Genomic DNA, 16,918 nt, shown 5'->3' on the forward strand with positions numbered 1-16,918 from the left:
TACTCACATTTCCTTTATTTTCAGTAGACTACAGCTACGTCTTGTGTTATATAAAGTATGACATACTTGGCCTATCAAATTTTCTGATATTTTTCATAACAACAATTTTCAAAATACCCTGAACATGTTGATTTAATAAGAATAAGAGGCCCTAATGTGACTAATAGGCCCTACAAGTTATTGTCCATATTAGAAATATGGCGGTTATGTATATCCTACCGAAATAGCCCATGCTGTACATGCTGAAACATTTGCAGCACAGTCGAACAACAGTCAACAGATCAACCAACTCGGTTTCTTACAACTGTAAATTCAACCGCAACCTCACAATCTGAAACACCCCAGATAGGCTGTGTATGCGGCATGCTTTCACCTCATTCCGCTGCAGCTGAAAGAAGTTGTTGAGATAGTTGGAGTTCAGGGAAGAGCTCAAGTCCGCCGCTGCGGGAGACTTGCTGAAACTGAGATCCGGGTGGGAAGAGTTGGGTTCGGGTCTGAATGCGTCAAAAGCGCTGGTCTGGTGGGGGTCTTGCAAGGAGAGATAGACCCAGTTGAGGAGTTGCGCAGGCTGGTACACGGAGGCACTCGTGTCTATGGCAGACAACAAGCTCATCTTTCAATTCAAATGGATAAGCTGGATATTCCACCGCTGATTCTTGGACTGGTCTCAACTCTTTGGCCGTCTTGCTTTTCGTCCCCGTTCCCCGGCAGATGGCAAGTGCTCCTTTTTTCTTCCCGTAAAGGGGCCCTGTCCTCCTCACGCCGGGAGCCTCGTCCCAGTTAGATGTTACTCAAAAGTCATTGCGCTAACATGTCAGTATAAAAAGTTTTCCCCTGCTCCCCATGGTCCGCTATCTGCCTTTATTGCAGCGGGGCAGAGAGAGAAACTCTTTGAATATGTAATGAGGACGGCTCTGCGTCACAGAGGACGCGGGCCAATCAGAGTCTGGTAACATGAATATTCATCGCTGGCCCACTGGATGAGACAAATGGCTCATCTGCTTATTCTAGCCCTTCAACTCAACAAACAAAACACATAACACTGAGATAGAAACATACAGTAAGTCACAATAAATAACACATACACTTAACACAGGATCACACTACAACAGTGACGGAAAACATCCATGTATCACATATATCATCATGAGGCTTTACAACCCAGGGTAAATTATCACAAACTCAAGAGATCAAATAACCATATTTTTGTTCTGTTCCTTTGCTTTTTACTATTATTATTGAATTTGTTTATTTATTGTATTCATTAATTTATTTATATTTATTTATTTTGTTAGAGGTTGCAGCTTAGCTACCAGAAGATGTATAAACATTCTGCCACATCGGTTAATAAAATAAAACAATTTAATTGACTAAATCTGAGCCACATCATGACAGATATTTACTTTCTTGTAACATCGATCCATCTTCAACCGCTTGTCCCTATCGGGGTCGCGGGGCGGCTCGAGGCGATCCCAGCTGACTTTCTTGTAACATGTATCATTTAAAACATTTGTTTGTCTGTAGGTGTTGAAATGTGTTTGTGTATGTGTGTGTGTGTGTGTGTGTGTGTGTGTGTGGGGGGGGGGTGATATGTGTTTGTTTATTCAGGGACAGGGGTGAGTAGCTGCACCTAATTGACTTATGTTAATTTAGTGAAGGCCCATATTAAGTCAACAGTGTTTCACTTATAATTAATTAGAACACTAATGTTGAGCTGTCTGAAAAAACACATCTTCATATGTGTAACAGAAACGCTGGATCAATGGTGAATAAGCACAAAAAGACAGATCAACCAGTTACTCAATAAAACCAGCACCTCAACATCAGCCCCAGGCCTCTCTCACACCTCATTATTGAGCATGTCCCGGGCAGGCAGGCAGGCAGGCAGGCAGGCAGTGTTTCTCCTGTGCCGTGGAGAAAACTGTAAAAAGGGCTCCCTCGTGTGGCAAATGTCCTTCACACACACACAAACACTACAGTAGTGTAATTAAGTTGATAATGGTGTGTAGCTTTACTCTGTAAAGTAAGGATCAGTGACTTGGGGTAGATTATATTATCAGATATCTCTTCCCTGTTGGTGATCATCATTACATCACAACCGCATAAATAAACAATAGCCATTCCTACAGTTCACTCACACAGCTTTATTCTCTCACAGCTTTGTTCTTGTTTAAATACAAAAACAAAACACACCAAACAAACTGGCTGCCAGCATGAATAACTGATCCAGGCGCTTTGTGTTGTGTCAAGGACGGGTGAGTCTTTGTGCTCCTTATCTTGACAAGTTCCTCATAGAGGAGTTGGGAGGGCTTCTCGGGGATAACGTCCAACTTCCCCCTTATCCTCCCCTCCGCCACCCCCTTTCAGATTGTCTAGTTCTGATCCCATCACAGATCCAGCCTTCCTCACCAGTTTATTCAGTCTGTCTGCGCCCCTTTAGTTGATGTTACCCCCCCCCCCCCAACATGCCACGGAAAAGAAGATAACACTGGCTTCTACAGACTGATAGTACATCTGCAGCACCCTGTTGCAGACATTGAAGGACCTGAGCCTCCTCAGGAAGAACAGTTTACTCTTTCCCTTTGGGAATTTGGGAATGGTGGACAGCTCGTAGGCACGTTCCAAGGTCTCCTCAATGCAGGACTTGTCAGGTGTAGCCAGTACAGCATGGCTCCCTCCATGTCCCCGGCCATGAAATGAAAAGGCCTATATACTCTGTGTTGTTTCCTTGAGCCCCCATACATTAATTACTGTGTGGAAGTATGGGGAAATACATACAAATCAAACACCAAGCAGATCTTTATGCTTCAAGAAAGCCATAAGAATCGTAAAGACAACCACCTACAGAGAACCAACCAACTCTTTTTTTTTATTGAATTAAATGCTCTAAAATGTAAAGACTTAGTTGAATTAAAAACATTACAAATGTACAAGCAAAACACTTAGTAAGGACCAATGCAAAATATCATTGTATTTCAGTTAACAGAGTTTTTCTTGTTTATTCTTGTTTGTTTGAAATCGACTGATATAAGACATCCACCATCATCCATCCAGGATGTAATGTTATCATTTTTTAAATTGTTTAAAAAGGGTAGGCATTATGAGCAAGAGCTTCAGCCTACACCTGTTTCAGACTGCTGGTATGAGTTGTTAATATGTTGTTGTTGTTCGTTGGTTGATCCTGTTGTTGTTGTTGTTGTTATTTTTGTTGTTGTTTTAGAAAGTCATTTCTAAATAAACGTCAAACTTCAAACGTTGTCAGTTTTATGACCCCTGTGTTGTCTTGTTTTATCCGCTGGTTACTACTATTATTGGTTTAATTTACCAAAAGAAAGGCTGTATGCCTTATTTTATTTATGTAGCTCGGATTAATCGAAAAATATAGAGTAGTAGTATACAGTAACATACTATACCCATTATTAGTATATAATTCCTACACGTTTCACAGCTTGTTAAGAATTGGTAAATGCATGTCTGTGTGTCAGTAAACACAACATTAATAGGTAGCGAGTAACACACCTGTAAAATAATAGACTTATTGTGACATAGGTGCGCCGGTCCACATTTTCCATCATGTCACTAACGTTTACGTACATGGTGAACACATATTTGCACATGTCATGTTACCATGATCACATGGTAAGAAATGGCTAAGTATTGTTGTGTGTGTGTGTGTGTGTGTGTGTGTGTGTGTGTGTGTGTGTGTGTGTGTGTGTGTGTGTGTGTGAGTGAGTGTGTGTGTCTGCGTGTGTGCGTGTATGTGTGTGTCACTGCTCCGTGACGGGCAGACAGATGGGTGGGTTCCTTAAATGGAAAGTATGGGTCCCACCCACACTTGTGAAGTACAGTTAAAGCTGCGACTGGTCAAAGACGTTCGCCTCCAGGAAGAGACTTATAGAAGACTTAAGTAAGTGCTTAAATCAAACAACTGCTCAAATGGACAAAGCTAACACATTAGCTCACGTTAGAAGGTATATCTGACTAGGTGGAAACTATGTTTGGAGTCGTTTTGTGGTCTCAACGCTCTGCTGTTCTCGACGTTTTCGTTAGCGTTGCATAGTTTCCACCAGTGCCTTTAGCAACAACAATTTACGGCTACAAAATGTTCGCCTTGGTATTGGCTAAGCTTTGTTACTCGAATTTTGTGCGTTTATTTAAGGTTAGCCAGCTAGCTAATGTTAGCTAAGTTACGGTGTCACGGCGTTGAGTAGGAATCAGGGCGGATGTGGACATATTATGTAAATTGGCTTCGGGGGTAATAAATAACCTTAGCTCGCTGTCAGCAGGAGGTTTGCAAGTTACAGGCCTGAAGCAGCGCCGTGACGTTTTCAGATAGCGCGCTGTTCAAAACGAAACTTTTGTTCGTATTATGAATTGGCTAAATGTCGGCTTTCCATTGAAGAAGAAGAAGAAGAATTACTTTATTTATCCCGCACGGGGAAATTTAATTTTTCACTCTTATTATTATACATGTTACACACACAGGCCCAAACAGGACCTATACATGCAATTAAGAGAGATGTTAGAGCGAGGGGGCTGCCAGTGACCAGCGCCCCGAGCAGTTGGGGGTTCGGTGTCTTGCTCAACAGCACCTCGGCAGTGCCCAGGAGATGAACTGGCACCTCTCCAGCCACTCTCCAGTCCACGCTCCATACATGGTCCACATAGGCTCTTGAACCAGCGACCCTACGGTTCCCAGCCAAGTCACCTATGGACTGAGCTACTGCTGTTAAGCATAACGTTAGTGTTAACCTGACTAGACAATATAAAGTTACTAGGTGGGCAAGCCGGGGGAAGTCGCCCTCCTTAAGAACAATGTCTATTTTCTCTTCAAATAAATACAATTTGAATATCAATATAATATGTACACAAGACGTATACTTAAGTTAACACATTAAACCTGGAGAGTAACTAAATCACAACAGAGTACAACTGTTTTTATACAACTAAATGTAAAATCTTGTAAAGGGGCATATTCTACCACGACCAGGGCATATCTCTCCCCAGAAGTAATTTTCATCCATACAAAATGTTGCATATAAATGCCATATAACACATGCAGAAATTCGTTTATGATTGTCACAACTGGAGAGTTTGTTTAATCTCTAATGCCTTGTGTTTGGCTGAATTAGCCATTTCCTTACATTAATGTGAGGTAACTCAGCTGGATGTTAAGATTGGCTAACAGTAACCGTCATTTCACTTCCTCCTGAGGTGTAATATTGGTTGCATTGTGGTTTTGTCAGGTCACGGTTTTCTCACAGTCTAAAGTGTGAAAGCAGTTACATGTAATGTGTTGGCACCTGAACAGCAATTAAATGTGATGTGTGTTAAACCTGAACCATTTAACTCTGAAGTAAGTAGACAAACCACATTTGTTCTGACCAAATGTGACTGTTAATGAAGTATTTCACACTGTGAGTCAGCACCAGTGCTACTGTGTGACATGAGCAGCAGGGCATGAGGATGAAGTGTGTTAAAAGTATTTATTTAACAGTTAGGTCATGAGTCATTGTGGCTGTGGATAACTTTTGCCTACAAACACCTGATGGTAGGTTATAGAATAAGGGTAGTGTAGGTCCCATGATCTGTGAGCTTATTCAAACACAGCGACATCTTTTTTTCTGTCCATAAAATGCAAAGCAGAGAAGACTGTTCCATTATGTCCACTGAAGTCACTCTTACCGTGGAACAAGTAGGCATATTGGAACACAGTCTACCATTTAACTAAATGTCTGATCCAACGTCCCAGGGATGAAGTACTTGCTATTTAATACAGTGCAGCAAAAGTGACACTTGCGTCACTACATTCCAAAGCAAAGCAAAGACTGGTGAATAAATATAATATATCCATATATATCTATATATATATATATATAGATATATTATTTATTTATATACATTAAGCAGCAGACTAATATTGTATGTCCAATATATGCTAACAACAGACTATAAACTTAGATCTATTTTTCAAAGCAGACATACTGTAGAAGTGCACTACGTCTGGAAAATGCAGATTGTTCATGTCTTATGAATAATTCTGTCCTGAGGATGAGGAGGGGTAGGTTTAATAGCTGGGTGTGTTTGCAGCTCTCTTGTTGCTATGTCAATACATTCATGAGTATGTCTTAAGGGTGCCATTAAAGGAGCTGCACTCATTCAGAGCAACTATATAGAAGCAATATCTGCTCTGTGAAGATAGAGTGGAGTAATGACGTCCCGAGAGAGTTAAGTCACTCTCCCTCTGTGTGTTGTTATCTGAGTTTCTCTGTTGTTTGGTTTGTTAGCCACTTGGACCACGTGTGCATGTCAGTCTAAAAACGTTAGTATTTTGAGTGTTGGGGGACACTCTGTAAGAGCCATTTGGAAGCAATCCCACCCTCCTTTAACATCATAGTGTTTTTTTTTTTCTTTTAAGTGTTTTCTAGTCTCACAAGATAATTCTTACATTTTGTATTCATAGTTCTGGTTTGGCAGCCCTTTGATTGACAGTTCTGTTTTATCCTTAAAGCCATGAGCTACCCTGGATACCCCCCTCAGGCAGGCGGATACCCACAACAGCCTGGGGCTTACCCTCAACAACCTGGTGCCTACCCACCTCAGCCTGGAGTTTACCCTCCCCAGTCTGGAGGCTACCCTCCTCAGGCTGGTGGCTACCCTCCTCAGGCTGGTGGCTACCCTCCTCAGGCTGGTGGCTACCCTCCACAGGCAGGGGGCTATCCTCCACAGGCAGGGGGCTATCCACCACAGTCAGGGGGCTATCCTCCACAGGCAGGAGGCTATCCACCACAGGCGGGAGGCTACCCACAGGCACCACCACAAGGTAAGCCATTGTGCCACGCCGTTAAAGGAATAGTTCAACATTTGGGAAATAACATATTATCAACAACTGCCTACTTTGTTATCTGGCACATACAGAGCAACACAAGCATCCCATTAGATTCTTTAAAAGTGCTTGCAGAAAAAATAAATTGCAGGGAATTCTTAGAAAGGGTGAGTCAGTTATAACGTGTTTGTAGGCAGCAGGGATCATGAGACTAGTAGTTAACAGAGTGGAATGTTTTTCCCTAAAAACAAACAAACCTCTGCTGTTGCTAAGAGCAACCCCACAGTCCCAATACTATCTAGCTTTCACATAGTATACACATTCTCTGTCAGTCTCTTTTTCACCTACCTGTTAACTAGTTGGAAAGTGAGAAACAGGAAGTTCCAGTAAGAAGGGCCATCCCTGTCTCCCTCTAACTTTCTATACTCTTTCAGGTATTTAACAGCACATGCATCCTCTATAGCTTTGTCTTTGTTGCATGCTGCAGGCAGCTGGGGAGGCGGCCCTACTGGTGGATATCCCTCCATCGGTCTTGACAACTTATCCAACCCTGGATACAATGCTGGAATGGTAAGTTTAGCCTAAAAAATCACCTTCAGCTGCACCCAGAAAGTTCTTAAAATATGTGTAATGCAAAATCATCAGATTATTGCGTTGAATATTCCAGTAAGAACTAATTACACAACCATTCACGGAATATCACATCTTTTCATTTTACGGTAAGACTTTTCCAAATGTCTGCCTCTAAAAATCCTAAGCATCATCATTTTCTCTGTCAGTTCTTTTTCTAGGTCTCTTGCATGAGAAAAGCAGTCACATACTCAATTCTTATTCATGCTTCTTAAACCTACCAATCTTATGCAACTTTGTTATCCCCTTTTCTTTCTCCTTGTCTGTGTTGTTTTCTCATTATCTGTTATCAGATATTTAAATTTCCATCTTTTTAAATAGCAAGGCCACACTTTATTTGGATAATTCTACAATGTGTACAGTAACTAGAAGAAGTTTGAAAGATCATTACATGAACATTAACTTCTGTTTCTCCTCTGAAGTTAGATTTGTGATAAGGTGCATTTAATTGGGAATTTGTTAAACATTGATTCAATTCTATAAATATGATAAATAAATCTAAATGTAATCCAAAAAAGGTGTGACCTACCTGTGCTTTGCATGAAATAATCTTCCAAGCTCTGTACATTGTCCATATATTACTGGATGCCAATCTTTCCGAATCACAGGCCCACCAGATCTCTGCAGGCATGGGTTTTCTTTCTCAAAACCCATCCATGTTCGCCCAAGCCCCTGGGGGGTACCCTCCTGCCCCTCAGCCTAGCGGGTATGGTGCCCCCTTCCCTAACCAACAGTCATATGGCCTGTACCCACAGCCAGGAGGAAACATGCAACACCCCCAAGGCCCAGGAATGGGCTACCCTGGTCAGCCTGGCCAGCCAATGTCCGGGTACCCTCGTGCACCATCACCCAACCCACCCATGGCTGGTTATGGAGGTTCTCCTGCACCTACAGGTATGCCCGGTTACCCCAAGGTCCCTTCACCAAATCCATCCATGCCAGCCTATGGAGGAGGAGCCATGCCAATAGCTCCACCTGTCAATGTAAGAAACACTGAAAATACTTTTTTGACCCTACAAGTAAAATTAATAAATATCTGTCTTGTTATGGCTTTCTGTTGTTATGTCTTAAATACACACACATACTGAGGAATTGTTCAATGTAATGCCTAAAACAGAATGAACTTTCTGTTGAAATAGCACTTGTTTTCATGTGGACATTGCTGTATTGTTATCTCAGAGAGGATTCAGGGGAACAATCAAGGACTTTCCTGGAGCTGACCAACTTAGAGATGTGGAGGTCCTGAGGAAGGCCATGAAGGGCTTTGGTGAGTGCTATGGACAGAGAGTTTAATAATATCCTCTGGATGCACAAGAACCACTGGATGCTGTCCGATTGGAAAGTTGTGTTCTAACCGTATATTCCTTTGGGCCACACTTTCTTGATTATTTGGTTGACTGATTGATTGTAAGGGTCATAGTCACCTCAGAAGTATACAGTTAATCAACAGTCTATGGTCTGGTTTATGGTCTTTTTTCAGGATCATGGGTAACAAGTTTTTTCTGATCATTGGAAAACTATAGTCATATATACTGTATATAACAATAGTAATCACAAATATTATTCTGTCTTTCATGAGCACAGGTAAACACCTAATATTTATAGATCATTGTGCACATACAGTATCACATATCTGTGAAGGAACAAAGATACTGGAGAAACAGTTGGAAATTAAAGATAAGCCATAAGCCAATCATATGTCTGTTAGCCGACAAACTTTCTGTAGTCGAGGACAGCCTTAACTGTCTTGAGATTATAGCTTTTGTATTTAGAAATATATTTGTCACTTTTAAGTATAAATGTTACTTGTTAGTGTATATATATATATATATATATATATATATATATATATATATATATATATATATATATATATATATATATATATATATATATATATAAAATATTTTGAATTGGAAATTTAGACATGTTTCTTGTTTCTTGTTTCATGTTTCTTGTTCATGTTTCATCTATCTGTGATCTGTTTTCTATTTGACATTGTGGGCTTGTCTGTGCAGGAACTGACGAGCAAGCCATAATCGACTTACTGGGAAGTCGCTCCAACAAGCAGCGCGTTCCTTTGCTCCGAGCCTACAAAACTTCCTATGGAAAGGTAACCTTCCTATTTATGCTTATTGTTAAAGCTGCAGAATGTGGAAGGGGGAAAAATGCCAGAGTGAAGCAGAGTACGACCTCTTCTTGCAGCCCTCCCTCCCTCCCCCCTCCCTCTCCCCTCCCTCTCCCCTCTTTGTCCTGAGCCAATAGGATTGCTCTCTCTTTCTCTCCGAAATGCTCTGTGATTGAAGGACAGAGACAAGAGGAGGAGCGGAGCAGGAATCTAGTTTTCCTAGTATTCATACAGTATTTTTCTGGTTTGGATTTTCCAGTATTCTCTCAGAAGACACACAAAACAAACCTACGCAATTTCTCAATATAGAATCATCCGCGGCTAAGTGTGCATTACATAGCAGTGTGTAATGGTGACAAGCCGACAACAGGTGCTTGGTGTTAGGGCTGCCAGTAAAATGGAAAGGGGATTGGATGTCCTCAGGGCTCATTATAGATGTGCCACAGAATGTCTTGGAATAGTAGCAATTTTTCACAGCACCGGTAATGATGGTTTTATGCCAAGCATGTTTCCATGTTTCAGGATCTGATTAAGGACCTGCATTCAGAACTGTCCGGTGACTTTAGGAAGCTGGTCATGGCCACCTTGAAGACCCCAACTGAGTTTGATGCCTATGAGATCCACAATGCCATAAAGGTAAATGCTCAGGATCGAAACCAAGTGATAATTTTCTCAGTATTGACCATCTTTTTGTCACCATAGTGACTTATTATCCAGGTTATTTTATGGTTTTGCATTGTAAAAACTTTTGCTTTTTGTTATGGAAAATGCTCCTAGATCAGGAAGCATCTATTCATGTGACATTATTATAAAAACGTTCCAAAGAATTTCATTAGCTCCAGGTTTGAATGAAGATTCGCTTAACAAAAATAAACGGGTATTTTTTTGACTCCTACAAGGCAAGAGGAGGAGGTTGTCAGTTATTGTTCTGTCTTCCTAACAGGGAGCCGGGACCGATGAAGCCTGTCTGATAGAGATCCTGTCTTCTCGCTCCAACGCTGAAATCAAAGAGATAAGCCGTATTCACAAACAAGGTGAGGGGCCTCAGGGTGGTTACTGCTGCTTTTGTGATCTCCTTTATCACATATCACAACACTGTTGTAAGTGTTGTATTACAGTAAGGGATAAGCTCAGTCCATCTAGATATGGGTACCACCATTACATTTGTAAATGCAGATGTTTTGGATAGGAGTCTGCACATAAAGTCTTAGCACTATTCTATTTAGTCAATAATAGGAAATTGAAATCAAAGTTCAATAGCTGCAACAACAGAAAGACATTATACATTTTTTAATACATTATTCAGTTTGATGTTAATGTATTCATCATTTAGTTTTGTTTGCTTTTTATTTTTTATCTATTGTTTTATACTTGTAATAATGCACAGTATCCTACTTTCCCTTGCCAGTAAGTTGGGTTGTGGTCACCCACAGTATATGCTTTAAAAGCTGCTAGTATATCTCTTGGTTTCAATGAAGACTTTTTTTTGCCTTATGATTTGAATGCAGTTGCACAATGTTTATTAAATGTTTAATGATGGTGTAAAAAGCAAACCTTTTTTTTTTTTTTTTTTACCAAATTTAACCCAAAAATATTGATATCATTTTAGAATACAAGAAGACACTGGAGGACTCCATTAGTGGGGATACTTCAGGCCACTTCCGCAGGCTCCTGATCTCTCTCGCCCAGGTAAAGTTAAGATACAAATGAATTACTTGCATACCTGTCTCTTAGCAACATTTTTCAGATTTGATTAAATGTGCAGTCTGCAACATTTGTTTGATCATATTCAATGAAGCCGACACTCTGCTCCGATAGATCACCATAAATCATCTGGTTATAGAAAAAATAACCACGCCTCTACATGCACGTAGAGCCTGTTGTTTGTTTTGCAAAAATCCACAGCGCCCGAGTCATCCTGTCCACTCAGTGTAGAGCTGACTGTCAGGTTTAGTTTTTGCACACGCCCCTCGCGCACGTTACAATAGGCACACGCCTCAAGCTAGGCATACGCTAAATGATGTTAGCAGTTGCTATCTATGAGTGAGTTAGCCAGTCTACCTCCGTGTAGTGTATACTCCATGCCATTTATTGTTGAGTGAAGACACAGGTGCTTTCATCGGAATCTGGTACACGCGCACTGATGAGCACGGAGCGGAGGAGCTCAGTGGTAGAGGGGGAGGGGCGTGAGAGTTGCAAACATTTAAATGAGTCCATTTGTTTTGCCAGACTTGCTGACTGCAGCTTTAAAAATATGCTGCCCTGTATTTTGCAGGGTAATCGTGATGAACGAGAGCATGTTGACATCTCTATGGCTAAACAAGATGCACAGGTAAAATCTGCTTCACTCATTATAAATCTTTGATGATTTATCTGCAATTTGGAAGTTCTTATATTGTTAATTACTTGACCTATTAATTCCAATGACATGTTAGTTTGTTTACATTGCGGTTGTCATTGTAGGCCCTGTATGCTGCTGGAGAAAACAAGCTGGGAACAGATGAGTCCAAGTTTAATGCTATTTTGTGTGCCAGGAGCAAACCCCATCTCAGAGCAGGTATAATATATAAATAATATATTAATATAGATTATAATCTAACATAAGGTTCAACATTTCAAACACATTAAAAGATTAGCACTTAAGTGCTTTATTAGCTTTGTTACTGATTGAATGTGTGTGTTTGTGTGTGTAGTGTTTCTTCAGTACCAGCAGATGTGTGGCAGGGATATCGAGAAGAGCATCTGCAGGGAGATGTCTGGAGACCTTGAGAGTGGCATGGTGGCAGTGGGTAAGAATATACACACACACACACCTATTCCAAGTCACAAGAGTCACAACCATGTCATGAGAGTTCAAATCTGCTCCACATAATTAGTTAATTACGAGTACAGGGTCGTCTGCAACATTCAACCATTAAGCATTTTCCATGCTCATTGTAGTACAGCTATCTTAAATTAATACTTCACAAAAATACCATATGCATATCAATCAGTTCATGTAGAAAAATGTGTTATTGTCACGTGCCTCCACTGTAAACGGAGAATCAAAAAAAGGAGTACGTTTTTGATGCATTGAAGACATAGAAATATACAGTAAATGATAATGAAAAACTATATCAAAACATCAATTTTCTAAACTCACACAACTCTTGCAGTATATTCCAAGTCTTGTTTATCCAGTCGTATGCTCAGTACTTCCCAAACACGTGCATTTTCACTAAAACCTTACAATTTATAACACTTACAAACACAATATAGCATACAACTTTAACGTTTTTTTTAATGAATTCAAGGCAAACCTTGAGTAATTAATATACACAGGTCATTTTGAAATATTTCTTTAATACACTTGTGAAAGTAAGCAAAGTACTCGAGGAAGCGGTGTTGTTAAATGCATAATCTCTTTGTTTTTCCCGTTTTTTTGCCAACATTTCTCAGGGTTATGGTACAGTAACCTGTTTTTAGATGTGTTTTATTTGAATCCTTAAATGGTTTCACACACCCACGCAATACATTTTCATTGTGAGGTGGTTTGCCGTGCAGTGTTGGATGTTTGCCATCAGGTTTAATACTGTGTTTCATTTCACTCTTCACTCTATGTTTTTTGCTCCTCATTTCACATTTACATCTTTTCCCCCAAATATAACTTGCTCTAAAGCTGCATTAATCAATATTTGGCCACTAGGGGTGCAGAAATTCCCCAAAACAAGCTGACAAACAGCATTGACTTAATGTCGCCTGACGTATTATGGTTAACATTTTAACAACAGCAGACACAGAGCAACATAATCATCCTGTGGCGGTCGTGTTTCCTGCCAGCTGATGAATGTAAATTTTATGTTAGCTCTCACTTTAGCTCTGCTTCAGTCACCATCAATTCCTGAGAGAAACTGTTTTGCTCTTCAGCTCCTAGATGTTTGACTTTCTTCATCAGCTGGTTGCTCACTTTTCTGTCTGCCAATTGGTGCTGGTCAGGGCTTGTTTGCTTAAAACAGCTGCTGCCGCCTGCTGCTGTTATATGGGGTTTGTTTGTTAATGAAAATGGGTGGACTCAACCAGATGGTAAATGTGCTGGGATCAAACTGGCTTAAAAGCTCAGTAGAGCTGCTCGTCATTAGGCAAGACACCCCACTCCACATGGTAATTTCATTAAATATGAAAATATTGATTATTGCATCTTTACCTTTGCTTGTCATCCTGTTGTATTCTTTTGGTGTCCAGCTTTATTTTTTATAGGTCACTTTTCAGATGGCACATAAGTAAAATATTGCTGTCTTCTTCCTCACCTTGCAGTGATAGTGAATATTAGAAGTTGCTGTTTACAGCACATTTAATAGTAATTAAGTTGTTTTGTTCAAAAACGTTTGGATTAACTTTGCTTGTGTTGGTAATACATATTTTCTGTTTCAGTGAAGTGTATTAAGAACACACCTGCCTACTTTGCTGAGAGACTTTACAAGGCCATGAAGGTGAGAAACCTGGTCTTGTTTGGATAATTATGTTCCATACAGCGCAGCATTATATTTGATCTTTGTGACCATATTTGGGTGTATGTGCATGTTTTCAGGGAGCTGGGACCAAAGACACAACCCTGATCCGGATCATGGTCTCCCGTTCCGAGGTTGACATGCTGGACATCCGTCAGGAGTATATCAAGAACTACGGCAAGTCGCTGTACACCGCCATTTCTGTAAGTATCTTTATCATATATCTGGCTTAATACAAATAACCCTACAGCTGCATGGCTGATTAAAATGAACAAGTACACATGATTTTGTGAGACGAATGTCTTAGTAATTTACTGACACATTGTTTTATTGACAGGGAGACACATCAGGGGACTACAAGAAACTCCTACTGAAGTTCTGTGGGGGAAGTGACTGAAAAGGAAAGAGTTACGATGACTACATTATAGAAATGATCTATAAATATCAATTTTCTGCCTTTATCTTTATGCACTATACACCATCTGCAAACCTGCATGCCATGCCAGTACTCTCAATGCAATGTTTACCTATTTTTTAAGAACGTCACATGCTACATATTTTTTCTTTTCTATATACAGTATGCGCAAAAAAGGTTTTATATTTTTTCACTTGTGATATCTTTGCTGGATATTTGAGTTGAATATACATGGCCATACAATAGATTTGAAATAGATTACATTGGATTTTTTTAGATCTATATATTTTTTCAATATTTTATATAAATTACGCCAATATAAACAGATATCTAATTATATCTGAAACATTTAATGTAGTAATTTTCAGCAATGCTGAATAAACTTTGAGACAGAATACATAGCAGCTAAGTACCAAAGTTGTTTGTCAATGTTTGCAATTGTATCTCCTCTATATTCGTTCAACTATTTTGTGTTCCTCATAGATGTGCTGTATTTACAGCAGATGCTTTAATTGGTGTATCGTATACCTGTCATTGTAGCATGTTTGGGTCTCAGAAAATAAACAGTGAGAACACACGCTGGAAGTATCATATGAAATGCATTAAAATTGTTTGAAAAATACAACAAACAGTATATGAACATGGCTTAATTTAGATACAGATGTCCTTCTTAAATAAAAAAAAAATGTCTATCATAACCCCTCACTAGTTCACAAGCAAATGAATCACCATACAACAACAGATGGCATATTAATTGTAATATCCTCCAAAACGGTCATGACCTTCTCATGACTTCTCTGATATTGTAAGCACAGTCTTTGTAATACACACAGTCCGCCAGCAGAGGGCACTGAAGTCCTAATCCAGCCAAAGAGCTACACCAAAAGTGTGAATTTCAACAAACTTATTTCCTTTCAAATGCTCAGCTGTGAACAATAAGGATCATTAAATGATGGGATTCCATCAATAACTGTGGCCACAATTCAGCTTGAATTTGTACAGAAAACATAATAAGCAAGTTTCTCCATTCTTCTACACTGAATGTGATGAAAGTCTTGTGATTCCTAAATACACAGCATAGAAATCAATATACATTCATCATTTCTCTTTCCTTGAGGGTTGTGAGGCCAGCGCGTGTGGCTGCACATGGAGCTCTCCATGGCTTATTACGTCCTGTTGGCTTCACTTAAAACACTGTTGACTGTAGGGACGTGGCTCTGCGCTCGGCTGGCTACAGTAATGTGCGTGAGTTAACTGCACTACGATCAATAATTCTGTGGAGTGAGGAGAGGGGAGCCTGTGGAATTGATGGCATCCATAAAGCTGCCTTGGCCACATTAAACAAGTCTAGTCTGTCTACAGTACAGTGCTGCCAGAGGGACCCTTGGGTAACAGCCGTGCTGGAAGAGTCATTTTTGATCACATCATGTTAAAATTGACCCGAAAAGGCCAGAGGGCTTTAGATAGATGTTAAGATAGCAATAACTAGAATTTAATAAAGATTAGATATGATTAAATAAAGATTAGATATGATTAAATTGGTCATGAGAAGATTGTTTTGATATGAGTTTTATTCAAAGTGTTTAATCATGTTTTTGCTAATATTGTAGTTTTTAAATCATCATCAGAAACATCCCATCTCATGCAGGCATGTAGCTGAAGGCTGTGTAATTTACTGTTAATTAAAAGCCACAAGTTGCTTAATTTATCTGTTATAGCTCATTTATTTGAGAGTCCTCTCACAGAGCTCTGAGGTACTGTGGCAAAAATAATGGCTTTACATATATACCAACAAACGTTTTTCTGAAACTTCTCTTGCAACGTGTTGCTATTATCATTCTTGTGCATTCTCGCAAAATGGAGATAAATTAGATACATCATTGTGTGGAATTAATTATGTAGATTCAACAAATACAAGTGAGCGGATAGCAAATGAATTGTTTTGCCACTCTTAGGACGCACAGCTCCACATCTGCTTGATCTCAATTCAGAAGGGCAAGAAAAGAACATCAGTAAATGTTCTGTTTGTGACAATTTCACCATCAATGATGGCTGACAATCTCTTCAATAAAAGGTAACGCTATTACCTGCTCTGATCCGGGCTGTCTGATAAACAAAGCTGTTTCATTTTGGTAAAATATCATACAGAAAATCAACCCATGTTGTCTAAATAATAAACTCATCCATGCCCCCAAAAAGCATCAGGCTGTCTTCTCCATTCAAATGTGTGTCCTGGGGTACAAACACAAACGTCCAATCTATGTCAGCAGTGGGGACCTACTTCCCTTTGATATGAATAAATTTAAATGAATTTTCCATCCAAAGGGATAGCACTTCATTGCACAATCTATGGAGCCAGCATGGCAGAGAGAGAGAAATAGAGATAGAGAGAGAGTTGTAGATGTCACAATGAGATTCAGTGCATGCATGAA

General features: G+C 39.8%; 2 protein-coding genes across 5 annotated transcripts in view; one reads left to right on the plus strand and one right to left on the minus strand.

The window, feature by feature from the left end:
- zcchc24 (zinc finger, CCHC domain containing 24) overlaps positions 1–822 on the minus strand; it is a 40,068-nt gene extending 39,246 nt beyond the window's left edge. For all 3 annotated transcript variants that reach the window (XM_083923035.1, XM_083923034.1, XM_083923036.1), the window contains exon 1: positions 374–822. In XM_083923035.1, the coding sequence (XP_083779161.1) occupies positions 374–613 (240 nt within the window). In that variant the 5' untranslated portion in view covers positions 614–822. The remainder of the gene's footprint in view (positions 1–373) is intronic.
- Positions 823–3,764: 2,942 nt separating this feature from the next.
- Positions 3,765–15,063, plus strand: anxa11a (annexin A11a). 2 transcript variants are annotated; one of them, XM_083923027.1, is made up of 15 exons: positions 3,765–3,907; positions 6,512–6,823; positions 7,314–7,396; positions 8,065–8,439; positions 8,636–8,723; positions 9,475–9,569; positions 10,107–10,220; positions 10,528–10,618; positions 11,194–11,273; positions 11,860–11,916; positions 12,048–12,141; positions 12,278–12,373; positions 13,995–14,053; positions 14,152–14,274; positions 14,409–15,063. In XM_083923027.1, exons 2-15 carry the CDS (start codon positions 6,514–6,516, stop codon positions 14,466–14,468), a joined length of 1,725 nt encoding a protein of 574 aa, XP_083779153.1. In that variant the 5' UTR covers positions 3,765–3,907; positions 6,512–6,513; the 3' UTR covers positions 14,469–15,063. The 2 variants fall into 2 exon arrangements, with proteins under 2 accessions (XP_083779153.1, XP_083779154.1); XM_083923028.1 differs by having other exon boundaries at positions 8,212–8,439.
- The last annotated feature ends 1,855 nt before the right edge of the window (positions 15,064–16,918 follow it).

This window comes from Echiichthys vipera, assembly GCF_963691815.1.
Source record: "Echiichthys vipera genome assembly, chromosome: 11".
NCBI classification, from domain to species: domain Eukaryota; kingdom Metazoa; phylum Chordata; class Actinopteri; order Perciformes; family Trachinidae; genus Echiichthys; species Echiichthys vipera.

What these genes read in the sequence shown, in the direction of transcription:
- anxa11a (XM_083923027.1), top strand. Translation starts at nt 6,514, where the DNA reads ATGAGCTACCCTGGATACCCCCCTCAGGCAGGCGGATACCCACAACAG. An exon ending in CAATAGCTCCACCTGTCAAT is followed by an intron (nt 8,440 to 8,635) that starts GTAAGAAACACT and finishes TTGTTATCTCAG; the next exon opens with AGAGGATTCAGGGGAACAAT. An exon ending in GAGTGGCATGGTGGCAGTGG is followed by an intron (nt 12,374 to 13,994) that starts GTAAGAATATAC and finishes TTTCTGTTTCAG; the next exon opens with TGAAGTGTATTAAGAACACA.